This window comes from Pipistrellus hanaki (assembly GCF_964339955.1).
Source record: "Pipistrellus hanaki genome assembly, chromosome: 5".
In the NCBI taxonomy this organism is placed as follows: domain Eukaryota; kingdom Metazoa; phylum Chordata; class Mammalia; order Chiroptera; family Vespertilionidae; genus Pipistrellus; species Pipistrellus hanaki.
Window position 1 is genome coordinate 73,106,906 of NC_140507.1, and position 27,532 is coordinate 73,134,437.

The 27,532-nt window shown below is 46.3% G+C and overlaps 1 protein-coding gene across 3 annotated transcripts in view; it reads left to right on the plus strand.

Moving 5' to 3' along the window:
- UHRF1 (ubiquitin like with PHD and ring finger domains 1) overlaps positions 1-27,532 on the plus strand; it is a 38,469-nt gene that overhangs the window by 1,276 nt on the left and 9,661 nt on the right. For all 3 annotated transcript variants that reach the window (XM_084883678.1, XM_084883680.1, XM_084883679.1), the window contains exons 2-13: positions 175-341; positions 12,129-12,386; positions 13,081-13,541; positions 16,624-16,839; positions 20,945-21,045; positions 21,144-21,330; positions 22,087-22,210; positions 22,297-22,404; positions 22,647-22,751; positions 23,544-23,650; positions 26,799-26,961; positions 27,039-27,176. In XM_084883678.1, coding sequence (XP_084739804.1) covers positions 189-341; positions 12,129-12,386; positions 13,081-13,541; positions 16,624-16,839; positions 20,945-21,045; positions 21,144-21,330; positions 22,087-22,210; positions 22,297-22,404; positions 22,647-22,751; positions 23,544-23,650; positions 26,799-26,961; positions 27,039-27,176 — 2,121 coding nt within the window. In that variant the 5' untranslated portion in view covers positions 175-188. The remainder of the gene's footprint in view (positions 1-174; positions 342-12,128; positions 12,387-13,080; positions 13,542-16,623; positions 16,840-20,944; positions 21,046-21,143; positions 21,331-22,086; positions 22,211-22,296; positions 22,405-22,646; positions 22,752-23,543; positions 23,651-26,798; positions 26,962-27,038; positions 27,177-27,532) is intronic.

Consider the following 27,532-nt stretch of genomic DNA (forward strand, 5'->3'; position numbering starts at 1 on the left):
CGGGCTAACGCTGGCTTTCTGTGGGGACTAGGGGTCAGAGGGGGCGTAAAGGGAGTTTTTGGGTGTCCACAGGCTGGACAAAGCAAGGATGACCCAAGCAGGGCACGGGCGGGGGGGTGGGTGGTGGCAGCGGCAGGCAGCACTGACCGAAGGATCCACTCTCTGCCCTCTCAGCACCAGCAGGCACCATGTGGATCCAGGTTCGCACCATGGATGGGAGGGAGGCCCACAGCGTGGGCTCGCTCTCCAGGCTGACCAGGGTGGAAGATCTGAGGGAGAAGATCCAGGAGCTGTTCCACGTGGAGCCAAGCCGACAGAGGCTTTTCTACAGGGGCAAGCAGGTAAACCCGCCCAGCAGGCTGCCCGCCGCCCGACACCTTTGTTCTTGTCTCTCGTCCAGGCTTCGCTCCTCCGCCACCGGCACACTCTGTCTCCCCCCCTCATCCGGTCCGCTCCGTGTCTCCACAGAAAACTCAAAATGCCTGAGCCAGGAACAAAGGCTCAACTCACATGCTGACACACTGGGCAGGCAGCTGGCACTCAAATCCTGTAGCATTGGGGCTCTTACACTCCCCTTTTATTTTGTTTGTTTTTGAAGCCCCTCAAAATAATTCCGAGGAAAAGAAGTTGGAGGTGGCCGACTGAGAGCTGGTGAATTTCAAGGAAGAGCCTAGACTCATGACTCAAATACGAGGGCAGAAGGGACCGCTTTGTTCTTTGAAACACACACTGTGGCCCACGGCCTGCTCCTATTTGGAGTTTGTCCCCAGAGGGTGTGTTTTCTAGAAATTTGGATCAGTGCATTCGGAGGCGGGAGATGGTGCTTGCCAATCTGGAATTTCTGCCACTCTGGGCCTGCCCTTGTGGGGGCTGCCTGGGAGCAGGGCCTGGTGCGGCGGTCTGCGGCCTTGGTCTGCAGCCTTGCTCCTCTCGCTTCTCTGCGCTCTGTCCTCAGACCCTTGAAGCAGTTAAAATGGCCACCCTTGCTCTAGCGGTTGCTCGCAGTTGGGACGCTTTCTCCAGTGGCACTGCGGGAGGTTTCCAGTTTTGGAGTTGTCCTTGAGGGGATGGCGGGAGGTACTACTGGGATTGAAATTTCCCTGAGTGGGAGAGTGTAAGGCAGTATTGGTCCTGTCTGCTGGTGGACCGTAGGGACAGCGGTGTAGCGATTGTACTGGATTAAAAGTCTTCAATTGGGCTGCGTGCCCGACTTTGTTGTTGTCGCGTTTTGAACTGGTTCCTGCCGCCATCTGGTGTCTAGATTGAAAAATAAACACTCCGCGCCCGCGCCTGGGCATGATTTTTGGGGGTTGGGAGGATCCTGTGTGCTTACTTGAAATGAGACCTGATGATTAATTTCTTGGGCTTGCAGCGCCCTGGGAGACCTTTAGCCTCCTTCCTGTGAGCGATAGGATGACTTGAATGTCTTAAGAACCTGAGTTAACCCGCCCTGCCTGGGGAGGGAAAGCTGATCCTGCAAACTTTGCGACTTAACTGTGCAGTGGCATTCGTGTTGAGGAGAGGAATGGAGCTCCGCTAGGCTGCTAGCTCCTGCCTCTTAAGAGCGCCTCATTCTGTGGCATCTACACTGGTTATGATTTGCCACGCAGTCTGTTTGTTCAGCAGAGGTCCTTTCTGAAAACCTCTTGCATGTGCCCACTAAGCAAGCAGCTCATGGTGTAGTTCAAAGGCAGGTTGAACGGAGTCCTCACTATGTTCAAAGAAGCACTATGTTTATTTGCCTGTTGTGTGCCAAGAACTTTATTTTTTTTTTTAACATCAGTAGGTGTATATTAAACACTGTTCATTTCAATTTTTACATTGCAAACATGCAGAACAATTGAAAGACCCATGAACACATGAACACCTACCCCTAGGTTTTACCACTAATATTTTGTGTAGTCACTTTTATCACTCAGCTCTGTCTTGCTCTATTCATCCACCAATATGTCTTGTTTTTTGGGATGCATTTCAAAGTAAGTTTGCAGACACTAGTTCATATCACCCCTAAACACTCAGCATGCCTGTCATTAACAAGAGTTCACAATTGGTGTTATCATTGTCTTTATAGGTAAAATTTGTATATATCAAGGCATGTCTTTTAAATCTATCTATCTATCTATATATATATATATATTTAATTGATTTTTTACAGAGGAAGAGAGAAGGATAGAGAGTTAGAAACATCGATGAGAGAGAATCATCGATCAGCTGCCTCTTGCACACCCTCTACTGGGGATGTGCCCGCAACTAAGGTACATGCCCTTGACCGGAATTGAACCTGGAAGTCCGCAGGTTGAGTCAAACCGGTTTCGGCAAGGGTACGTTTTAAGCAGACCATTTGGAGTTCTGACAATGCCTGTACCCATAAACCCCTATCTCCCTTTACTTATATAATGTTTGATCCATTCAAAAGTATTGCTAACATCTGTGTAAGTATAAAGCATGATGACAGCAACACCAAGGTGTGTTAGACACATACGTAGTCCCTTTAATCTTATGGCTGCTGGCGATGAGACACAGGGCTCTTAACACTGCTTTCTCACAGTGCAGCCTTTAGAGTTACCAAAGCGTGGCCCATTCTCCTTCCTGCTGCGGCTACTCAGCAGCTTTGTGTAGTTGTTTCTGTCTTCCGGGTAAGGAAGCCAGGCCTCAGAACCTGATGCAATTTCCCCAAGGTTGCCTGGCCAGGAATTGGCCTGGTGGCTAGGAGGTGTGGACATTGACAGGAGGGTGGGTGACAAAAGCACACAAGCAGCGGCTCAAAGCAAGTCAAGTCTGCAAAAAGCCTGGACTAACAGTGATAGGAAGCAGTGCAATTTCCAGTGGGTGCAAGAGAGCTGTTGTTTTCCAGAATGATCTAGAGAGTCTACACAATCTCCCGCCCCGCCCTTAAAAGAAATATGGCCTAACAGTCCAAGTTCTGCAGCGAGGTTGACTAAGACCATAAAGCAGAACATAGCCGAGTCTTTCTTCAGGATATGGGAGGGTTTTGTGGCAGCTTTTTTAGGCTGAATAGGTTGGCGGTTATGTCGCTTGATTGACGGAAATACAGGGAGCATGGGGGGGAGGGACCTCGGCGGCAGGCCCAGCCTGGGCAAGGCGAGAGGCATCTGGCGCCTGTTTTTTTGCTGCCCATAAAATTAATAATAGCTGTTATTTGTGGCATGGCCCTGAACAAGCTCAGGTACAAGGCTTTGTCTTGCGCTTTACATAATCTTCCCAAGTCCCCTGACCCTGCGGCTTGGCCATTGACTGTTCAGACAGAGCGAATTGTGGACCCACGACATTGTGGCATGGTAAGAATTAAGCGAGGTAATAGACGTGAAGGAATGAGCCCATGTCTGGCTCACAATAACGGTGCAGTAAATCAGCTCAGGGTCTGTCCCCCTGGGTAGCCCTGACATGGGGGCGGGTCATTCTCTGTGGGGGCCTTGGTCTTTCTCTGTTGGGGGCTGTGCCATGTGGAGCAGTACTCCTGGCCCCACCCACTCAATGCTAGGAGCACCCCAAGTTGTGATAACCACAAATGTCCCCAGCATCACCAAGTGTCCTCTTGGGGACAAAATCACCCCTAATAGTTTTATAGATAATTCAGGAAAACAGCTATGTTGGCCTTGCTGGGCTCAAAGGCTCTGTTAAGGTCAGTCTGAAAGATCAGTTGAGCCCTAACCGGTTTGGCTCAGTGGACAGAGCGTCGGCCTGTGGACTGAAAGGTCCCAGGTTCGAGTCTGGTCAAGGGCATGTACCTGGGTTGTGGGCACATCCCCAGAAGGAGGTGTGCAAGAGGCAGCTGATGATTCTCTCTCATCGATTATTCTAACTCTCTATCCCTCTCCCTTCCTCTCTGTAAAAAAAATCAATAAAATATATTAAAAGAGAAAAAAGAAAAGAAAGATCAGTTGAAATGATATCCTGGGAATGGCCTTGCAAGGGTCACTCGTGTCACAGTAACCTACCAGTGTCTCTGCTGTAGTGGCCTTTCCAGAACGCTGCCTGTCTTTCCGAAGGGCAGGGCCAGGCAGCAAAGAGGACAGTTCCTCGCAGAGACTTGTTCTTCGGGCTGCTGGAGGGAAGGTCCCTTTTCCCGTGGAGAGGTCCCAGCTAGAGGGCACGCCGTCTAAGCCAGGGGTCAGTAGGTTCTGTCTGTAAAGAGCATGATAGTAAATATTTGTCTCCCTGGGGACTGTTCACCTCCACCACGAGCAGGAAAGCAGCCATAGACAGTATGTAAACGAATGGACATGTTTTGGTAGGAGTCACAATACATTTGTTTACAAAACCAAGTGCGGGACAGATTGGCGGTGGTGTGCCAGTCACCTTGTGCTGTGATCCAGGCTCCGGGCTGGTGAAGCCAGATTTTATTCTCAGGAACAGCATTGCTGTGGAATGTGTCAGGGCACTTGCTTGCAGGAGTTTTTCCAGGGAAGGGGTGCTCAGACTGTTTCTCAGGCCCCCTTTCCACCCTCCAAAGTGGTTGAGGACCCCAAAGATGTTCGGATGGAATTATGTCCAGCGTTTTTTGTGTGTTAGAAATTGGAAATTAGACATTAGAATTCACGCGTGCACATTTCCGTGGTCATCAGGATGGTGGCATTTTGAAGGCTCCTCTACCCCTGTGAGACTATAGGAGTGAAAATGGCCAGTGTCAGCGTGGCGACATCACAAGAGTTTTGGCCTTATAGACCACTGAAATGTTGCTCCAGGGCATATGGTCAGCTGTGGCCCTGCAGGTCAAAGGACAGAGTTCAGTTGTCGTGCCTGATTTGCCTTCTCCATGTCTGAGAGGGGCTAGGATGTGAGAGAAGGGTCGTGCTTGAGGCGCTCACTCTGCTTGCTCCTTCCCGAGTGGGCAGTTGTGCCACCTCTGCCACATCTGGGGCCCTGCTCCCTGTGCTTTCTTCTTCCGCCTCTCCGTCCCTCTGTCTGGCCTGCACCTCAGGTTGCTCTGCTGAGGCCTGGAGGCTGGGAAGATGGGGGTGGAGTAAGCTGCATCCCCTGGAAGAGGCACAGAGCAGTTTCTCACTTCCTGTCTCCAAGTTCCCTTTTCTCCTCCAGCTCTGGGTCCCTCTTGGTACCAGGCTCTCACCACCCTCATTAAGGCCCCACAGTCTGGTTTATGTCCTCTCCACTTCTCACCCAAATTACCACCACGTGCCAAACGGGGTAACATTTCCTGCTTTCTTGAGTTTTGGGGCAGCATAGGGCACCCTGAAAAGTATCCCTCAAAATGTCAGGAAGGGCAGAAAGCAAGGCTCTTTATTTTTCTGTATTTTACTGATTTTAGAGAGTGAATGGAGAGGGATAGAAACATGGATGAGAGAAACATTGATCAGCTGCTTCTTGTCCTCCCCTACTGGGGATTGAGCCTGAAACCCTGGCATGTGCCCTTGACCGGAATCAAACCCGGGACCTTTCAGTCCACATGCTGACTCTATCCACTGAGCCACACTGGTGAGGGCTCCTTTAATTTTTTTAGTCCTCACTCGAAAATATTTTTTCATTGATTTTTATTATTATTTTTAAATTTAAATTTAATTTTAAAAATATATTTTATTGATTTTTTTACAGGGAGGAAGAGAGAGTTAGAAACATCAATGAGAGAGAATAATCGATCAGCTTCCTCTTGCACGCCCCCTACTGGGAATGTGCCCGCAACCAAGGTACATGCCCTTGACCGGAATTGAACCTGGGACCCTTCAGTCCTCAGGCTGACGCTCTATCCACTAAGCCAAACCGGTTTCGGCTTCATTGATTTTTAGAGAGAGTGGAAGAGAGAGGGAAAGACAGAAATATCAATGTGAGAGAAGCACATCGATTGGTTGCCTCCTGCATTCGCACAGACCAGGACCAGGGAGAAGCCTGCAACTGAGGTATTATACTTTGCTTTTGACCAGAATTGAACCTAGGACATATTGCTGAGCCAAACAGGCTAGGGCAGTGGTTGGCAAGAGCCACAGGCGGCTCTTTGGCCCCTTGAGTGTGGCTCTTCCACAAAATACCATGTGTGTTGGACGCACACGTACAGTGCGATTGAAACTTAGTGGCCCATGCACAGAAGTCTGTTTTCGGCTCTCAAAAGAAATTTCAATCGTTGAACTGTTGATATTTTGCTCTGTTGACTAATGAGTTTGCCAACCACGGGGCTAGGGCATAGTGAGCTTTTAATACAAGTTTCCAAAAGGAACCAGGTGCTTAGTTGTTAAATTGTATATGTTTATTTAGATTTACATGATGTCATGGCATAAAATTCCAAATTTCCAGGAGCATACTTGGTTTGAGAGAGAGAGAGATAATTTAAATCTTGTAGGTTAGAGTGTTGTCCTGATGCGCCTAGGTTGTGGGTTTGATCCCCGAGTCAGGACACATACAATGAGTGCATAAATAAGTGGAACAACAAATTGATGTTTCTCTCTCTCTCTTTCTCCCTCTCCTTCCCTCCCCCCTTCCTTTCTCTCTGAAATCAATTTAAAAAATACTGTTTGCAGTTTTGCCATCAGACCTGAATCTGCAGTACAGGGTTATGTGCCTCCAAACACATACAGTCAATCCTCCATACCTGCAGGTTTTGTTTTGTATCCACAGATTTGACCAACCACAGATAAAAACTATTTAGGAGGGAAAATCCCAGAAAGTTTAAAAAAGCAGAACTTGAATTTGCTGCATGCCAAGCACTACTCCGAATCCACGCAATTGAAGGGATGTGTAAGGTGCCCTGCTGTATGAGCACTGCTGTAGCCTGTATGCACATACAGGTTCTGTGCAAATACCACACCATTTTCTATAAGGGATTTGAGCATCTAGCCATTTGTGTGTTCCTGGGGGTCATGCAAATGTAGGTTACTATGTGCAAATATGCTATCTATCTATATACTAGTGGCCCAGTGCACGGATTTGTGCACATTGAAAGGAAATTAATTAGAAGGTGTCTGGTGGGGTGGGACTGGGAGAGATGGGCCACATCTGGGGCAGCACTGCAGCTCGAAGAGTATCTGTGGAGTGAGCAGGGTGCCTCTGGCAGATAGGGTTCCTCTGCCTGGCTTACAGGAATCGGTCCGAAACCGGTTCTCTTGACATTCCCTGCAGGGTCCTGGATTGCAAGAGGGTGGTTCTCAGGTGAGGCACCCAGAAATCAGGCTCCCTCCTCTCTGGTTCTGGGGTGCATCACCAGAGAACCACTGCTGCCAAGTCACCACAGCTCGGCAGCTCCTGCCTTGAGCGTCATAGCTACTGGTCAGATGGTCACTTAGCCGTGTGTGTGTGTGTGTGTGTGTGTGTGTGTGTGTGTGTATATATATATGGCTAATATGTTAAGTGTCCCTCTTACTGTCCAACCAGTCGCTGTGATGTGTACTGATAACCACGGGCAGATGCTCAATGCAGGAGCTGCTGTGACACACACTAGTCATTTATAAAGAAATGACACTGTGGACCTGGTGTTGACAAAGCAACACTTGGCTTCCCCCAAGTGGGACACAGGCCCCGCCACCACCCTGGAGCCACAGCCCACCAAATCACAGCCAATACTGCTCAGACCCCATGGTGCAAAATACGGCCCCTAACCCAGCCCAACTCAGAAACAGCAGCTGTGGGTAGCTGTTGAGAACCGCTGCTTTAGAGCTATAAGACTATCGGAAAACAAAGATATTTACGTTACAATTCATAATAGCAAAATTACAGTTATGAAGTAGCAACGAAAATAATTTTATGGTTGGTGTCACCACAACATGAAGAACTGTATTAAAGGGTTGCAGCATTAGGAAGGTTGAGAACTACTGCTTTAACGGAAGGTGGTGCTCACTTGTCATTCAATTTTTATATCTTTTATTATTATTTTTTATAAATATCAGAATTTTATTTTTTATAGTTCTGGAGGCTGGAAGTCCAAGATCAAGGTGCCAGCAGATTTAGTGTCTGATGGAAAAAGCTATAGCTTTTATCAATGCTATTAGCCTTGGTTGGAATTGTAGGATCTCGATAATGAACACAAACGTTAGACTGTTTGGTCACCTCACGCGGACATGTTAGCATGAGGTAGGCCTGGGCCCAGCCTCTCTCCCTGGGCTTCCTGAACGTTTCTGCACAGCTTTGGGGAGGCAGGTGGGTCAGGAGGGGCACACAATACACCTCTTCACTGTAGCTAACAGTTGTGCAAGCTGCTTCCTGCTGACTGAAGAACCCTTCTGGAAAGTTCCAGAAAGGGCCTCTGGACACAGCCAGACTAGCTTGTGAATTGTGTCCTGCAGGCAGAGCTTCATGCCAGCTTTGCCCAGCCCAAGTGCCCCCTTTCCTGCCCATGTCCTGCCCTGTTTGTGCCTCTGTCTGCACCCTTGTGAAGGCAGGCAGGTTGCCTCCTCCAGGGAGCTCAGGCCCTGAGCCGTCAGTCCTGACCTGTCATGGAGGTGAGGGGCCCGGTCAGGCCCAGTGTGGGGCCCAATCTGGAAGATGTCAGTAGAAAAATACCATGAGAGAGGAGTGGTGTGAGTGTTGAACCCGAATCAGGATTCCCTCTGCCTCAGTGTCTGCGTGACCCTTTCCACCCCTCCTCTGCACCCCCAGTGGCCGTTCTGGTACATCTACCTCCTCTCTTAGCTCAGCCTCCCAGCTTGGCCTCTCTCCTCTCCAACTTGGCCTCTGTCTGGTGCTCGTTGTGAAACAGAAATCTGATCACGTGCTCCCTTCTGGTTCGACCCTACCATTGCCTCTCCGATGCCCAGGTGGCTAGGTTTATTTCTCGTCCTCTGAAGTCGTCCTCGTTTCCCTTGATGTGTGTTAGGGAGACACATCTACTTTTGCTGTGTTTCATTGTCATATGCAGCTGTGTAATACTCCTTTGCATGTATAAGCCATAGTTTTGCTTGCAAATAATACCTCTGTGAATATACCAGGTAGGATCATTGGTGTCCGTGTTCCTCAAGCACATGTGAGGATCTCTCTAGCCTACTGGTTCTTACTGAGGGCAACTCCCCCTGGAGACACTGGGCCATGTCTGGGGACATCTGTGGTTGTCATGACTGGGGGTGCTCATGGCATTAGGTGTGGGTAGAGGCCAGGGATGCTGCTCAGTGCTCGGAAGTGCCCAGGATGACCCCTCCCCACAGAATGACCAGGCGAATGAGGGATGTCTGCTTTACCATGGAGATGCTGGGCCCTAGGTGTAAATGTCTTGTTTATGCTTTTTAAGGCCATTTGGCTTGTCCTTTGCTGGTTTCCCTGTCACAGTTACAATGGGGGCATTTGTCCATCTTTTTTTTTTTTTTTAAATTAATTTTATTTTTGAGAGCAATCTTAGCTTCTCAGCAAAATGATGAGGCAGGTTCGGAGATTTCCTGTGTACTCACACAGCCAGATAGTGCATTTGTTATAATCCATGAACCTAGATCGGCATATCATAGTCACCAGAGTCCATAGGCTACCTTAGGGTTCACTCTTGGTGTCATAAATTCCATAGGGTTGGAAACTTCACAGAGTAATTTCACTGCCTTAAAAACACTCTGTGCTAAACCTATTTATCCTCCCTCCACTTTCTGGCAGCCACTGCTCCTTTCACTGTCTCCATAGTTTTGCCTTTTCCAAAATATCATACACAGATGCCCTCTGACTTGTGATGGATTATTATATCTTGAGAAGCTGAAATATTGTAAGTGAAAAACATATTTAGCCCTGGCCAATGGTTAGTGCATCGGCCTGAGGACCTAAGAGTCGATTTCTGATCAAGGGCACTTGACTTGGTTGTAGTTCATCCTCACCCCAGTCAGTCAGGGTGTGTACGGGAGGCAACCAATTGATGTGTCTCTCTCACATTGATGTTTTCCTCTTCTGTCTCTCTTCCTCTCCCTTTTTCCCTCTCCCTCTCCTCTCACCCTCCTACTCTCTCTAAAAATCAATGGAAAAAAATATCTTAGGTGAGGATTAAAAATAAAACAAGACGTACTTAGTACACCTAATCTACTGAACACAGAATGTAAGTGATAGAACACTTACATTCACCTACTGTTGGGCAAAATCCTCTTGATGCAGCTGCCCAGCACCACATGAGAGTATTAGACTGAATATCGCCAGCCTGGGACAAGATCCAAATTCAAAATTCAAAGTATGGCTACTACTGAATGCCTATTGCTTTTGCACCATTGAAAAGTCAAAATAATTGCAAGTTGAACCATTTTAAGTCGAGGACCATCTGTGGATGGGATTATATATATGTAGCTTTCTTTTTCTTTTTTAAATATATTTTTATTGATTTCAGAGAGGAAGGGAGAGAGAGATAGAAACATCAATGATGAGAGAGAATCATCAATCAGCTGCCTCTCCTGCATGCCCCCTATTAGGGATCGAGCCCACAACCCAGACATGTACCATTGACTGGAATCGAACCCGGGACCTTTCAGTCCGCAGGCTGATGCTCTATCCAATGAGCCAAATTATCTAGGGTCTTTTTTAACATATGCAATTCAGTATTCTGCTCTCTATTATATAGATTTGCAACTGTCATCACAGTAACTTTTAGGACATTTTCACCCAAAGGAAACTACACCTTTTAATGATCACTGCCTTATTCCCCATCTTCCTCCCCCAGCCCCTGGCAACCATCACCTACTTCCTGTCTCTGTGGATTTGCCTGTTCTGGACATTTCACATAGATGAAAGCGCACACTGTGTGGCCTTTTGTGTCTGTCTTCTCACTGAGCATTCTGTTTTCAAGGTCCATTCACGTTGTAGTGAGTGTCAGTGCTTCACTCCTTTTCATGGCTGAATACTACTCCATCGTGTGAGTGGGTAAACATTGTGACATCTAGGGGGATTTCAGAGGGGCCCTGGCAGCCTCTGCAGCTGTGAGCAAGTGATGGTGTGTCCAGATGCATTTTTTTGGGGGGGAGGAGTCATCCATCAAGTTCTCAGGTTTGTGATGAAGAAAGAAAAACAACCACTGGACTGAAGGATGACCTTGGACCCTGGTATTTGCTTCCACTGTGACCCCTGATGCTGTTTGCATATTAATTGCAACGAGTTCTTTGAAACATCAGCTTTTGGTAAAAATTTGGACGGAGGGAAGTGTATGTTTTCCTCTCTTTTCCCTTTTCTTTAGGCCACTGCTTCTGAACCAGGTTGTTCTACCCCAAGGAGACAGTGGAAGTTTGGAGACATCTGTGGTTGGCATGCCTGGGGGAGCTCCTGGCATTGGGGGTGGGGGCCAGGTGTGTTGGTCAACACCTTGCAATGCTCAGGATAGCCCTCCACAGAGAATGATCCCGTCCCAATGTTAACACAGACCTACCTTAGGGTCATGTGGACCGAACAAGGTGCACTTGTGGGTCCTTATTGGATGTTGGCAGAGTGCTGTGGGATAGTGTCTAATAAAAGGTAACTCCTTGGCCCTGTGCCATCAGGATGCAACTCAGAAGACAAACTCCTTCACACCTGCGGAGTCACACCCAGAGCTGTAGATTGCTGAGCTGTGCTGGGCAGTGTCCTGTTAGGTGTCTAGTGCGGGTGGAATTAGCCTCAAGGAGTTAATAAAGAGGGGTGGAGTTAATGGACCTGAGAAGTTGCCCTGTGTGGATAAGACCTGAGCTAGAGCTTTACAAAGGAGTCTTGTGGATGTTGGGGTGTATATCTCCTTGGACTCTCATAGGCTGGGTCTCCTCCCTGGGCACTGCTGACATTGGGGCAGGCCATTGGGAAGGTTTTGCAGTATTTCTGGCCCTATGCACTCCATCGTGACAACCATAGATGTCCCCAAACATTGTGTGCCAGTGGCACCTGTATGCTGGATTGCCCTCAACTGAGAATGACAATGTGTGCTTATTGTGACAAAAGTTGCAAAGCATGTTAACACATGAAGTACTAAGGAAACCTCCCCTGACATCTGATGTGTGTCCACAGCCCAGCAGGATTATGCTGTGCTCATGGGGACACTTACCTGATGACACCAAGAGTCCTCATTTGAGAGGGTCCGGGGACCCTGGGGAAGGGGTATCAGTTTGCATGCCTAGAAGGGAACAGGTTTTATTGTCCCATGATCTGAGGGCAGATTCCATCCTTAGTGCACAGCATGTTCCTGTGCCTGGCACCCAGAAGACAAACTAAATACAGGCAGGTAAGTGACCTCTGTCTTGGTATCTCTGCAGATGGAGGATGGCCACACCCTCTTTGACTATGATGTTCGCCTGAATGACACCATCCAGCTACTGGTTCGGCAGAATATCGTGCCTCCCCCGAGCAGCAGCAACAACCAGGAGAGAGACTCTGAGCTTTCTGACACGGATTCTGGCTACTGCCTGGGCCAGAGCGAGTCGGATAAGTCTTCCACTAGCGGTGAGGTGGACAGAAATGCAGGCTTAACAGATGAGGCAATCTATGAAGAGACGGATCTGGGCCTTTACAAGGTGAGGCTCCTGCAGAAGGTTTGGGGTCTGGCTAATCTCTGCACCCCTGAGGATCATTCCTCATGACTTTGGCTTCCCCACCACCCAGCCATGAGCTCATGAGTCAACTCCCCTCCATCCCGGTGGCTGGGCACCCACAGTCCTGCCGGGAAAACATGAAGTTTTCTTTGGCAGAAACATGTGCTACTCCAGATTTCTTTCTGATCCCTGAAACAGAATCCTGGGTCTGACCTACAGGTGTCTGCTATGGCCTTTGTAGTGGCTATAAAATTTCTGAATTCTCTGCCACCTTCTAAGATCATGAAATTTCATATAATGATCTGGATTCTCAGCTTTTCTTGAGAAATGGACAGTTCTGGCCTCCCTAGGCTGATTCTGCTTCCAGGGAAATTGGCAAAATCTTGCGACATTTGTGGATGTCATGACTGGGGATACTGCTGACATCAAGTATCCCCAGTCATGGGGGACAGAGATTCTCAACACCCACACATGGCCAGGATGGTCCCTTACAGAGGGCTCCCAATGTCCACAGTGCTGCATTCAAGAAACCCAATTCCCGGCATTTGGGTTTGCACCCCAGGCCTGAAACGGCCAGTGCCAAGGATCAAAACAGGCCCTGACCTATGACGAGTGAGTGTTGCTGATCAGAATTCCTTCCTTGGGTTGGATAAGAGAGTTCCCTTTTACCTTGCAGGTCAATGAGTACGTTGATGCTCGGGACACGGATGTGGGAAGTTGGTTTGAGGCGAAGGTTGTCAGGGTGACAAAGAAGCCACCATCCCAGGACACGCCTTGTAGCTCTACCTCATCCCAGGATGCAACCTCTAGTTCCGCCTCGTCCCAGGATGCACCATGTAGCTCCGCCTCGTCCCAGGATGCACCCTGTAGCTCCGCCTCGCCCCAGGATGCACCATGTAGCTCCGCCTCATCTCAGGACGCACCATGTAGCTCCGCCTCATCCCAGGATGCATCCTGTAGCTCCGCCTCATCCCAGGATGCACCATGTAGCTCTGCCTCGTCTCAGGACGCACCATGTAGTTCCACCTCATCTGAGGACCCATGCTGTAGCTCCAGCTTGTCCCAGGATGCACCCTGTAGCTCCACCTCCACGTTGGAAGAAGAAGATGATGTCATTTATCATGTGACATACGATGAGTGAGTGTCACTGCAGGGAGGTGGTGGGCCTAAACTGTTCTATGTATACAGCCTTGGGGATGATGGTCAGGATTCGAGGCTCCTACTCTCATGCTCCCAAAGAACACAGGAGGCCACACCTAGAGGACTAGTGTCACAGGGACCCAAAGCTAGGCCGGCCCCTCCTCAGGTCTCCTTGGAGAACTCTGCTCTGACCTTCCAGTCAGACATCCCCTCCCATTTCTTGTTTTATTTTATTCATTCCACGTATCATTGGTTCCACATGAAACCATCTTAACGTGTTTGTCCTCTCCCTCACTGTAATACATATTTATTGAGCACTTAACTGTGTGTCAGGCCCTGTGCTGGCCACAGGGAATTCTTGTCTGTTAACCCAGAGGGTATCTTAGTAGGCTTGGGCTCCATACAACATACCACATGCTGGGTGGCTTAAGCAGCAGACATTTATGTTCTCACAGTTTTGGAGGTAGGAAGTCCAAGATCACAGTATTGGTGGGGTTGTTTCCTTCGTGACTGTCTCCTCACTGTGTTCTCACATGGAAAGAGAGCGAGCTCTGGTCTCCTTTAATAAGGACACTAACCTCATCAGATTAGGGACCCAATTGTATGACCTCATTTAACTTCAGTGATCTCCGGAAAGGCCCCATCTCCGAATGATAGTCACATTGCGGGGAGGGTTACAATTCAGTCCATAACAGGGCAAGCATGGCTGCCTATAGGATAAGGTGACCAGATCGTACTGCTTTTGGCGGGACAGTCCCGATTTCTAACAATTTTTCCTGCGTCCCGAGGCGTTTTAATAAAGTCCCGATTTTTTGAAAGATTGGAAAGATTCTTTCCGAAAATCGGGACTTTTTAAAAACACCGCGGGATGCGGGAAAAATTGTTAGAATCGGACTGTCCCGCCCAAAGCGGGACGATCTGGTTACCTTACTATTGGGAGCTCACATTCCAGAGGGCACAAGAGCTTCCTTTGGTTCTGCTGGTCCCACTGCTTATCCCAATTTCTGGCACATACTAAGCTTTTAGCTCTATAAAAATTATTGAAGTAATTGAATAATGAATCACTGTAGACACAAGATTCCCATCCTAAGGCGTGAGGGCTAATGAAGCTGTATTGAAACACATCAATGCCCATTTATATTTGCCTATTGCCTGTGGATGTTTTCTTAGTGATAGCAGCACAATTGAATATTCGTGATAGAGACCTTCTAGCTCACAAAGCCAAAAATACAGTAAATCCTCGATTTAATGGACTTGGGATTTAACAGACAAAATTTCTGGTCTGTAAGTCATATGTGAAAATTAATAGTCTGATGCCTGGCTGGTGTGGCTCAGTGGTTGAATGTCAGCCATGAACCAGGAGATCATGGTTCAATTTCCCATATGCCTGGGTTGCAGGCTTGATCCCCAGTTCGGGGCAAGCAAGAGACAGCAGATCAATGATTCTCTCTAATCATGTTTCTATTGCTCCCTCTCCCTTCCTCTCTGAAATCAATAAAAATATATTAAAAAAAAAAAACAACAACAACAAGAATTATTTGGAAATGTTTAAATGAAGAATCTCCGAGTATGAATTAAAAAAAAAAAATTTAACACCCTGTTAATTTTGAAATGCTTTTAACCAAGTGTTGTTTATAATTAAATTACAGGTTATTTTTGTTATTAATTCACTTATTTTAAACAAATTTTAGTGATTAAGACATGTTGCAGAAAACACTGTAGTAATTTTGCCAATATAAATAAATGTATATGTATAGCTATAGTCTACATATTTAAATCCAAGTGTCACCACTTCTAAACAATGTTCAGCAAATGATTAGCACATAATCACACTGCATGGCACTTAGTATTAGTGCTGTTGTCGAGAGTGGCGTGACTTTTACAGCAGTTTTCATGCATGCTGGCTGATGTTCTGATATGCTAAGCTACGCCACCCACGTGTGCATTTGTTTACTCAGGTGACTAGTGAATGCACACGTTTACTAGATCAATTCAGTATAAATTTAAAATTACAGTATAATATATATAGAAAACTTTTCTGTGAAACTAAACTTTTCATACATACTTAATTTTAATTACACAAATATGTCTGCATAAGTAAAAACAGGTCAACTAATTTGTCAATTTTTTAATGTACACATTCGGAAAACAGTCTATTATATAACGGGCTTTCAGCTTTAATGGACACCCCCTCGCTCAAATTAGTCTGTTATATCGAGGTTTTACTGTATTTACTATCTGGCCCTTTATAGGAGAAGTTTGGCAACTCTTGCCTTTGGTGGTTTACTAGTGAAAATAATGAGCGCCAGGCATATAGCTACTCATAATAGATTTGAAATTGTCTCCCACAGGTGAGGTTTAAATTTGTTTCTGGTAGAATTTGTTTCTTTCAGACCAATTATTTTAATGTCTTTTATGAGACTGCTGGAACATTTCTGTATATCTAGGATAATGACTTCCTATATCGTATCCTAATAGCCAATGCATTATGTTTATATAAATGAGTTAATGCATGTCCCTCTGCAAAAATCATTTTCAGAATGTGAAAAAAGTTAGTTTACAGTTTCAGAGGCCAAAATCAAGGTGTCAGCCAGGCCATGATTTTCCCGAAACCTGTAGGAGAGAATCCTTCCTCTCCTCTTCCAGCTTCTGATTATGGCCGGCAATCCTTGGCTGGTGACCATATTCTAGCCTCTGTCTCCCCTTTCATGTGTCATTCTCTGTGTCTGACTTGTTCCCTCTTGGAAGGACACCAGTTATAATGGATTAAGGCAGTGTGACTTAACTTGATTACATCTGCAAAGACTTTATTTTCAAATTAGGTGTCATTCCCAAGTGCCAAGGGTTAGACCACCAGCATATCTTTTTGGGGGACACAAGGTCAACCCACAACACCTTCTGTAATTGAAACCTGTCTTCTGCACCTGTGTATTTCGACACCAGCAGAGGAATTTACTTGCTCCTTTGATGAGATAACCCACACCTCTGTTGTGTGTGGCTTTCTCCTCCTCACTTCTCTCTTTGGAGGGAAAGGGATCTGGTGTTGCCCTGGAATCTGAGTGTGGGGTTTGCCTCCTAGTTACCCGGAATACGGTGTGGTCCAGATGAGTTCACAGAACGTCCGGGCCCGGGCCCGAGAAATCATCAGATGGCAGGATCTGAAGGAGGGCCAGGAGGTCATGCTCAACTACAACCCCGACAAGCCGAAGGATCGGGGCTTCTGGTACGACGCGGTGATCCAGCGGAAGAAGCAGACCCGGACATCACGGGAGCTGTATGCTAACATCAGTCTCGGGTGAGTGGCTATCCAGCCAGCGCTCTGTGGACAAGGCCCTCAGCCTCCACCTGTCCTCCCTCTGGGGCTCCACTCCAGCTTCCTGCTGGTTTACTGGTGATCTGAGACTGACCCTTCATGCCCCTGCTCGGGAACCATCCCCGAGCCTCAGGTGGAAATGTCGGCCTTCCTTGTTCTCTTTTATTTGTTGTTTTAGATTTGGCAAATAGGTAAGAACTTAAAATGCATCCAAGTCAGAAGGTACTGCCGTGGCTGGTGTTTCTCAGAGGTTAGAACGTCAGCCTGTGCACCATAGGGTCTTAGATTTGATTCCCTGACAAGGGCATATACCTCGGTTGCAGGTTTGCTCTTCACCCTGTCAGAGCGCCTGTGGGATGGTCTCTCATACTGACGTTTCTATCTCTCTTCTCTTCTCTCCTTTCTTCCACTCTCTGGAAAGCAATGGGAAAAAATATCCTCAGGGAGGATTACAAAAAAAAAAAAAAAATTCCCTGAACTTCCAGGAACATTCTGTGCATAAACAAGCATAAACATATACAAACACACCAACCCACATGTGCTCTATATCCATGGTCAGCAAACTAGGCCAGAGCTGGCCCTTAGCCTGTTTTGGCAAATAAAGTTTTATTGGCACACAGCCACACCCATCTGTTTGCTGATTATCTGTGGCTCCTTTTATGTTGGAAGTGCACATTTGAGTAGTTGGGAAAGAGACTGAAAACATGTACTGCTTGAATTTTTGCAGAAAATATTTGCCAGTCTCTGTCCTACTTTGCCTTTCTTATGTGTGTGTTAAGACAATATATAATGGAAAACTTACTATCCTAATCATTTGTAAAAATATGTTTTTATTGGTTATAGAGGGGGGAGGGGAGAGAAACATCCATGTGTGCATGCCCCCTTCTGGGGATGGAGCCTGAAACCCGGGCGTGTGCCCTCACTGGCAATTGAACCAGCGACCTTTTGGTGCTCAACCACACCAGTGTTTTTTTGTTGTTAATCTTCATCTGAGGATATTTTTTCCATTGATTTTTTTTTTTTTTTTTTTAGACAGAGGCACACATCAGTGTGAGAGAGACACATCAATTGGTTGCCTCCCGCATGAGCTCTGGCCAGGCGGGAATGGAGAGGTGGGAATGGGGATAGAGCCCACAGTTAAAGTAACCTGCGACCCTTCAGTCTCCGGGTAGATGATCTAACCATTGAGCAACCAGCCAGGGCCATCCTAACCATTTTTAACTGTACAGTTTAGGAACATTAAGAACATTCACATTGTTGTGTGACCATCAACACTTTCCCATTTCCAGAACTTTTTAATCATCCCAAACAGAAACGATTTTCATTAAACACTAACTCCCAGTCGCCCCCAGCCTAACACCCACTATCTTCTTTCTGTCCTTCCTCCAGGGACCTCATATGAATGAAATCATATAGCATTTGTCTTTTTGTGTCTGGCTTATTTCACTCAGCATAATGTCCTCAAATCTCATCCATGTAGTATCGTGTGTCAGACCTTCCTTTTGGTGACTGGATAATATTTCATTGTATATAGTGACTACAGACACATACCTGGACAATCTTGTCCCCAACACAGATAGGTGCAAAGGTTCTGGAACAGGCCCATTCCTGGTCCATTTGTGGCCTAGCGAGGAGGCCAGTGGGCTGGAGTGGAGGGAGAGAGGGAGTGAGGAGTGGAGACTGGAACCCCTCCATGAGTTTGGATATTCAGAGTATGGCCAGGAGTGGTACAGAACTGGTGTTTAGTCTTTATTGCTGGCAGTCATTGGGGCATTTTGAGCCTGGGAACCACATGCTTGGACCTACAATTGAGAACCATCACTCTGGCAGCCAAGCAGGGAATGGACTGCAGGGGCCGCATGGCAGCCAGGACACCAGTGAGGAGGCTGCAGTGATGTTATTGTTTCATGGCTTTTCTCTATTGTTTTCTTGTTTCCAATTTCATTGATTTGCTCTCATCCTTTTGCTTTTCTCCTTTCCTTGGATTGATTTTCTCTTCTTTTTCTAGTGTCATGAGGTAGCAACTTAGACTAGTGATCTTGAGAAAAATTTCTATTATAAACATTTTAGTGCTATAAATTCCCCTCTTAAGCAGTGCCTTAACTGCTTTCCACACATTCTGCTATGTTATATTTTTATTTTTATTCAGTTCTCTATTTTTTTAAGAATATATACTTTAATTAATTTCAGAGAGGAAGGGAGAGGGGGAGAGAGAGAGAAACATCAATGATGAATCATTGATTGGCTATCTCCTGCACATCTCCCAACTGGGGATTGAGCCCATAACCCAGACATGTGCCCTGACCAAGAATTGAACCATGATCTCTTGGTTCAAAGGCCAACCGCTGAGCCATGCTGGTTGGGCTCTATTTTATTTCCTTTGAGACTTCCCTTTGACTCCTGGCTTACTTAGAAGTAAGGTGTTTAATTGACAAATATTTAAAGATTTTTTGCATTATTTTTCTGTTATCTTCTATCTATCTATATAAAAGCCTAAGTGACTGTCTGACCATCCGACAGAAAGCTATGACGTGCACTGACCATCAGAGGGCAGATGCTCAACGCACAGGCATGGAAACATGGAACAGACTGATGAATCTCAGAGGAAAAGGGGAAGGGGAGGGTGGGAATAGATTAACAAAGATCTTATATGCATACTAGATTTGTGCCCCAGTGGGGTCTTGACCTGGTCTTCGGGGATCGGGCAGAAATCAGCTCTCTGACATCCCCTGAGGGGTCCCAGATTGTAAGAGGGCGCAGGCCTGGCCAAGAGACCCCACAGCCATGGGCCACGAGCTGCCGAGCTCTTGCAGTGTGGCCCATGCACACTGAGATGTGCCCTGGGTGTGCAACACTGGCTGTATTTGAAAAAAAGCTATTAATCTGTACTTTCTGTTGAATTTGGCTGTGAACCAAATACTGCTCTAAAAAATAAAGTCTACTTACTTAAAAAAAGGCTATTAATAATTCTTTACTATTCATTGCATATTGAAATAATCTTTTGTGTACATTGGGTTACATAAAACATATTCACATGAATTTTATCTGTTCTTAACTTTTTGAATATAGTTACTAGGAAATGTGGAATTACCCATGTGGCACCTGTTCGTAGCTTGTGGTCATTTCTGTTGGACATTGTGGATGTACTGTGGAACCTTAGTTCTTGAACTTATTGGTTCTGCAAGGCTATTTGAGAAGCAATTTGTTCGAAAACCGAATCATTTTTCCCCATTAAAAATAATGTAAATGGAATTAATCTATTACAGACCCCCAAATGCTTTCGTTTTAACTTTTCTTATATATAGCACATGTCTAATACACTGTTTAATCTATAAATACTCAAATTTATCAAAGCACCCCCTACTAGCCTTAAATGAATTTTTAATTTATTGCTGCCTCTGAAATGCAATCACTGGTTAACTGCTTATCAGTTATCCAATCAACAACAGTTTTTCTATTCAGTTGCCTGTGATTGTTGTTTTGTGAGCACTTTCACATCCTTAGCAACATTAGCACTCTTTCTGGTTTCTTTATGTTTTAAAATTGTGCTAATCATTGATTTTGCCAGCAACAAAAGCATTCTCTCTTTTGTTCCCTGAGAGATGCTTTTTGTCATGCTGAGGTGTCAACATGAAAGGGTTGTCAGATTGAAAACTGAAGTTTTGGTATAGATAGCCACATCTGAGAATCAGGTTTGACTGTCTGTGAGGTCATTTTAACTTAGAGGAGCTTTTGTATTTTGATGACAGCAAGTTGATCAGATTTGACCATGGTGATTCCTGCATGATGGGCCCTGTTCAATCGGCCTCTCCTGGCCTGGAGGTTAGAACTTACTCTCATTGTATCACGTAATGAAACTGTTTTATACTCTGCTTTTTTTTTTTTTAATCTTGTATTTGATTTAATAGGACTTGAATTGGCAAGGGCAGTAGCTGCTGAATGCACTAGGGCCCTGAGGAGACTCTTAACTCGGTGCCATTAGAGAGGTGCTCATATGCTCCGAGAATATGCTGGGTGGCCAAGTCCTCTTGGAGGTGTCTTTGCAGGGCTGGCCAACTGGAATGTTCTAATGGCTTGTCTCTCACAGGAGTGGTTCTCTCAGCAACTGTCGGATCGTGTTTGTGGATGAAGTTTTCAAGATTGAGCGTCCTGGCGAGGGGAGCCCCATGGTTGAAAACCCAGTGAAAAGTGAGTTCTGATTCTGCCCTCTGTGTCTCCGGAATGAGGGGTGGGGCTCCTGTTTCTTTGGCTGGCCCTGCCAAGCTGACCCCCGCTGCTGTGTCCAGGGAAGAACAAGCCCTTCTGCAATAAATGCAAGGACAACCCGAGCAAGCCCTGCCACGAGTGTTCCTGCAGCCTGTGTGGGAGCAAGCAGGATCCTGACAAGCAGCTCATGTGTGATGATTGCGACCATGCCTTTCACTTATATTGTCTCAACCCGCCTCTCAGCAGTGTTCCCCCGGAGACGGAGTGGTGAGTGGATGCCTTGAATGCTCCGGTGGCGGGCTTGGGGCCGCGGTGCTGAGCTATCCAGGAGAGGGGGCTGGTGGGTGCCAATAAATAGCACGAATGTTGTCTGTCCCTGGCAAACCCATCAGGGCAGTGAGGGAAATGGGGTGAGGGAACATCCTGTGACCCAGGTGTGGCCTAGGCCTCTGGGTAACTGAGGGGAGGCAGAGAGCCGGGCATCTCCACATTGCCCAAGAGCAGGTTTGTTGGCCATGATGCTCTTGGCACAGACTAGTAACTGCCAACGTCATCGAAAGGTGGGGTTGCACAAGGCTCTGGTGTTAACACCCTAACCTGTTAACTGTGGTCACTATAACTTGGAGGTGGCTGTTTTTATAAGCCCTCTTTGTGGAGATGGGGCAACTGAGTCTATGGCAGTGAGGAGGTGCCCATGGAATTTCTCTTGAGGAGGTGCTGTGAAATTCCCAGCAGGGGAGGGACAAGAGTCTGTTCAGTAGAATGTTCTGGAATTATGGCAAGGTTCTCTCTCTGCACTTTCCATGACGGTTGACACTCCGCACGTGGCTACTGACCACTTCATATGTGGCACGTATGACCGAGGAACTGGTTTTCTTGTTTAATTTTAATGAATTTAAATGTAAAAGATTTCCCTTTTCGGACAGCTCAGGAGGTTGGGAGCTGGAAGGAGCCGGCTATGTCTGCAGGGCTAGTAGGAGGGGGGCGGGCTAAGGTCAGAGGGTGATGTCCCTGTTGTCACAGGTTCTGCCCTAAATGTCGAAATGACGCCAGCGAGGTGGTGTTGGCAGGGGAGAAGCTGAAAGAGAGTAAGAAGAAGTCGAAAATGGCATCGGCCACATCATCCTCGCAGCGGGACTGGGGCAAGGTGAGGTGGCCCCGTTGCTCTGTACTCCCCTGGCAGCTCTGCCCGCCCTCCCGTGCTCGCTCACACTCATCTCTTCTACCGGACAGGGCATGGCGTGCGTGGGGCGCACCAAGGAGTGCACCATCGTTCCATCCAACCACTACGGACCCATCCCAGGGATCCCTGTGGGCACCATGTGGAAGTTCAGAGTCCAGGTACGTGTAAACATCTGGAGTTCGGCCTCAGGCACTGATCTCCTAGAAGCCCCTTCACTGGAGAGGGCCACCCTTCGAGCAGGTGGCATGGCTGGAATTAAAGCCAGCTCCTTCTATGCTGTGGCCCAGATCAGCGTTCTGTCACAGGCGTGTTACACTCAGAGCGAAAGTCAGGCCCCTGGCTCTGCAGCAGCAGCAGGTAGTCCAGAAGGTGCCATTTGCTTCTTGGTGGTTTTTCACAGGTCAGTGAGTCAGGAGTCCATCGCCCGCACGTGGCGGGCATCCATGGCCGGAGCAATGATGGGGCGTACTCCCTGATCCTGTCGGGGGGGTATGAGGACGATGTGGTGAGTAGGGGTTGTTTTATTTATTTTTTAAATGTAAAATACACATAAGATGTGCCATATTAACAATTTTTAACTGTATACATCTCAGTGGAATTTAAATACATTAACATTGTTGTGTAACCATCACCAGAATTTATTTCTAGAACTTGCTCATCTTTCCAAACTGAAACTCTGTCCCCATTAAAAGATAACTCCTAATCCCTCTCTCCCAGCCCCGGGCTCCCACCATTTACTTTCTGTCTCTATGAATCCTGTAGGGACCTCCTCTGAGTGGAATCACACTATAAGTTCTTTTGTGACTGGGTTATTTCACTGAGCATAATGTCCTCAAGGTTCATCCATGTGGAGCATATTGCAGAATTTCCTTCCGTTTTAAAGGCTGAATAATATTTCATTGTCTGAACAACTATATTGTGTGTATCCATCAATGGATACTTGGATGGCTTTCACCTCTTGGATATTGTGAATAAAATGCTGCTGTGAATATGAGTGCACACATATCTCTGAAATGCCCTTCTTTCAGTTCTTTTGGGTAGAGACAGACCCAGAAATGGCATTGCTGGGTCACATTTCATTTTTTGAGGGACCTCCATAGCATTTTCCACAGCAGCTGCCCCCTTTTCCATTCCACCGGCCGTGCACAGGATTCCCAATTTCTCCACATCCTCCTCCTCATCCTCACTGGTTATTTTCTGTTTCTTTGACAGTTGACATTCTAGGGGTGTTGTGAGTTTCTTTTTAGTGGAGTCTTTGCTCTGTGTGGAGGGTTCAGCTTGTCCTTCCCTGTTGCAGGACAATGGGGAGTTTTTCACGTATACTGGTAGCGGTGGTCGAGATCTTTCCGGCAACAAGCGGACTGCAGAACAGTCCTGTGATCAGAAACTCACCAACACCAACAGGTTTGCAGAAACAAGATTTTCTTATTTTTTTACTAACTCACTTCTGCCGCATCCTCTAGCTGCTACATCTTTCTATCTCTGTCTGCTAAAGACTTGTGAGTCATTCAGTGCATTAGAGCAAGCATGTCAAACTCGAGGCCCATGGGTCACAATGAATATTTCTCGGCCCAGCCAATATAACGGAATGTAAGAAACATTTTAATAAGAATTACATAACTTAATTTTTATAATATCCTGTTATACATAATTATTAGTAATGAACTACAGCTTCACTAATGACTGATCACTATAATCGTGTTGCATTTATTTCCCTTAAGCGTCTTACACGCAGGCGCAGCATTTCTCTCCACTAATACTAGAGCGAATATTTTAGCAGCCAATTGCCACGTCATTAGTCTTGGACTGACTTGTTTGGTGTGCGCAACAGGAAATATTTCGCTTTGGGAGAACAAGAAAAATAGGTTTGTTTGCGTTACGCTTATTAATTTGTGCAGTTATTCAGTGTCTGGTAAGTTAATGTTCAAGAAAAAATATTAATTTTTATTAAAAATGTTCTATTTTATGTTAACGATTACTCATTTATTTCAGCCCTTTGTATTCAGCATGTCTCTATTGAAATAAACCTACATTTCTATGGAAGTTGAAGCTTTTGTATATATATATATTTTTTTTTGTGGCCCACATAAACTTATTTGGCCCATGTTAGCCTTTGAGTTTGACATGCTTGCATTAGAGTGAAATTTTCCCTGAAGAGGCCAGATAATCTTTTGGCTTTTTGAACTGCATGGTCTCTGTTGCAGCCAGTCACCTCTGCCATAGCACAAAAGCAGCACCAATCAACTTATATAAATAAACATGTATGGCTGTGGTCCAATAAAACTTGATCTGAAAAGCCAATCAGTGGGGTGAAGTTTTCTGACCCCTCAATTGTATGATAGGGAAAGGTATTTTGTTGTTGTTGTTAATCTTCCCAGAATATTTTTCCTTTTTTTTTTTCTTTTTTCTTTTTGAGAGAGTGAAAGAGGGGGTGGGGGAGAGAGGGGAAGAGAGAGAAACATCTGATGTGATAGTCACATCAATTGTTTGCCTCTTGTATGGGAACAAGCCTGCAACTGAGGTATGTGCCCTGACCTGAATCAAATCTGGGATCCTTCAGTCTGAGGGCTGGTGCTCTATCCACTGAGCAAAACTGGCCAGGGCGGGAAAGTCTTTGTAAGCATAAAAAGTATCATAAAGCCTTGCCCTTGCCGGTTTGATTCAGGTCAGAGCACATATCTGGATTGCAGGTCCCATCCCAATTAAGGGACATGTAGGAGGCAGCTGATGGATGTTTCTCACATCGATGATTTTTTCCTCCTTTCTCTCTCAAATCAATAAAAAAATATTTAAAAAAAAAAGTATTATAGCTGAGGCTGGTTTGGCTCAGTGGATAGAGCGTTGGTTTGAGGACTGAAGGGTCCCGGGTTTGATTCCGGTCAAGGGCATGTACATTGGTTGCGAGCACAACCCCAGTGGGGGGTGTGCAGGAGGCAGCTGGTCGATGTTTCTCTCTCGATGTTTCTGGCTCTCTGTCCCTCTCCCTTCCTCTCTGTAAAAAATCAATAAAATATATATTTTTTTAAAAAAGTATTATAAAGCCCAAAGGAAAAGATAGATTTGGTGATGTAAATATTATAAATTGCGTTCATAAACCCATAAGTAAAATGAAGAGGCAGATGACTCTTTGGGGGAAAATCTGCAACAAAATGACACATGATTGTTATGCAAAGAGCTGTTGCAAATCAACAAGAAAAACTTAATTTTAAAAAGGGCCGTGCAGATCATTCACAAAAGAAATGGAAATCTCTAATGACCATGAAAAATTGTTCAACTTTAGTAATCAAGGAAATACAAATTGAAGTGATGGTGAGATACTATTTATTTCCCCTGTGAAATGCCAAGGCATAGACTGGTGCTCCCCTTTTGGGAGAAATACAACATTTTTCTGGAAAGGTGTTGAAAATGATCTTATGACACCAGTTCTATTATACTTCGAAAGTGTATGATGAGACAAGGGGAGGGGAAAATCTTGTAAGTAGTAATATTTATCTTATCAATATGTAAAATAGCAAAGTATTAGTACCTGAATTCTTTTTTTTTTAAAGGTAAGGATTCGTTGTACATTTTAGTGGAATATTTTAATTTCAGTAACTGTTAAAAATCATGTTTTCAGAAAAGATTTAATACGAGGAACTGCCTGTAAGCTAACATTAAGTGATGCTGCACACAAATTAAGAAACTTGTTTAAAAATTACTGTTTGCACCCAGAAAACAATTACATAGTTGCAGCTTTTTCTTTCACACCCAATCAGGAGGTCAGAGTGCTGAGCCTGGCATCTGGTTGGCTTGCCCCGGCCCCTGTGCCCTTGGGCGAAACAGACCTGCCTGGCCAGCCCTTGTTTGCTGTCTCCTCTTTTTCTTTCATTTTTAAAAATAAATTTTATTGATTTTTCACAGAGAGGAAGGGAGAGGGAGAGAGTCAAACATCAATGAGAGAGAACATCGATCACCTGCCTCCTGCACACCTCCCACCGGGGATGTGCGCACAACCCCTTGACCGGAATTGAATCTGGGACCCTCCAGTCTACAGGCTGATGCTCTATCCACTGAGCCAAACTGGTTAGGTGATCCTCTTTTTCTTGATGATGTCCTCTCCACATGCTATAGTAGCTCGTGGCTCCAGTAATGAAATACCACGAACTGGGCAGTTTAAAACAACAGAAATTCTCACATATTTCTGGAAGCCCAAAGTCAAAATCAAGGTGTTACAGGGCCATGCTCTCCCTGAAATTTCTGTGGGAGGGTCCTTCTTGCCTCTTCAGCTGAGGCCGGCAATCCTTGGTCTCTTTTCTTGTGGCGGCATCACTCCAGCCTCCGTCTTCACATGGTATCTTCTGTGTGTCTGTGTCTCAATTTCCTTTTCTTCTGGGACACTAGTTATTGGATTTAGGGTTCCCCTCATCCATTCTGACCTCTGAGCTTGACTTTTTCTGTAAGCACCCTTTTTCCAAAGAAGATCACATTCATAGGTTCCATGGGTTAGGATGCCCTTTCTTTTTGGGGGATATAATCAATACTATAACATGTGACACCCCCCCTCCCTTCGCAGGGCACTGGCTCTCAACTGCAATGCCCCCATCAATGAACGCAAAGGGGCCGAGGCCAAGGACTGGCGCTCAGGGAAGCCGGTCCGGGTGGTGCGCAACACCAAGGGCCGCAAGCACAGCAAATACGCCCCCACTGAGGGCAACCGGTACGACGGCATCTACAAGGTGAGAGGTCCTCCCTGCCCCCACCGGCGCCACCTCCAGTCCCAGATGACACTGACGTAGGCTCTCGCTCCCCACAGGTTGTGAAGTACTGGCCTGAGAAGGGGAAATCCGGCTTCCTGGTATGGCGATACCTTCTGCGGAGGGACGACGATGAGCCTGGCCCCTGGACGAAGAAAGGGATGAACCGGATCAAACAGCTGGGACTGACCATGCAGGTGCGTGCAGGCCGTGCTCACCTGGCCCCCAGGCCTGCTTGGAGCATCATCTTCCTGGCCAGTCACTTGGGATCATGGCAGGAGAACTGGGCTGTGGGTGCTCAGCTAGCCAGAGCCTGCCTTCTTGGCCTGGAAGCTCTTGGGTTTCTCTTTCATCCTAAATGATGTCTAGGAGCTGAGCTGGCCACACCTTGCTGCTGTCTACCGCATTTCAATTCCGCAGTCAGTGGAGTTTGGGGATGGGCAGATTGTGTTCATAGTTAGAGTTGAGATCCAGACTTCTTACCTGTGTTAGTAGATGGGTTTATCTGAAAAACAATAACAACAACACACACACAGTGGAGAAGTCAGTTCTA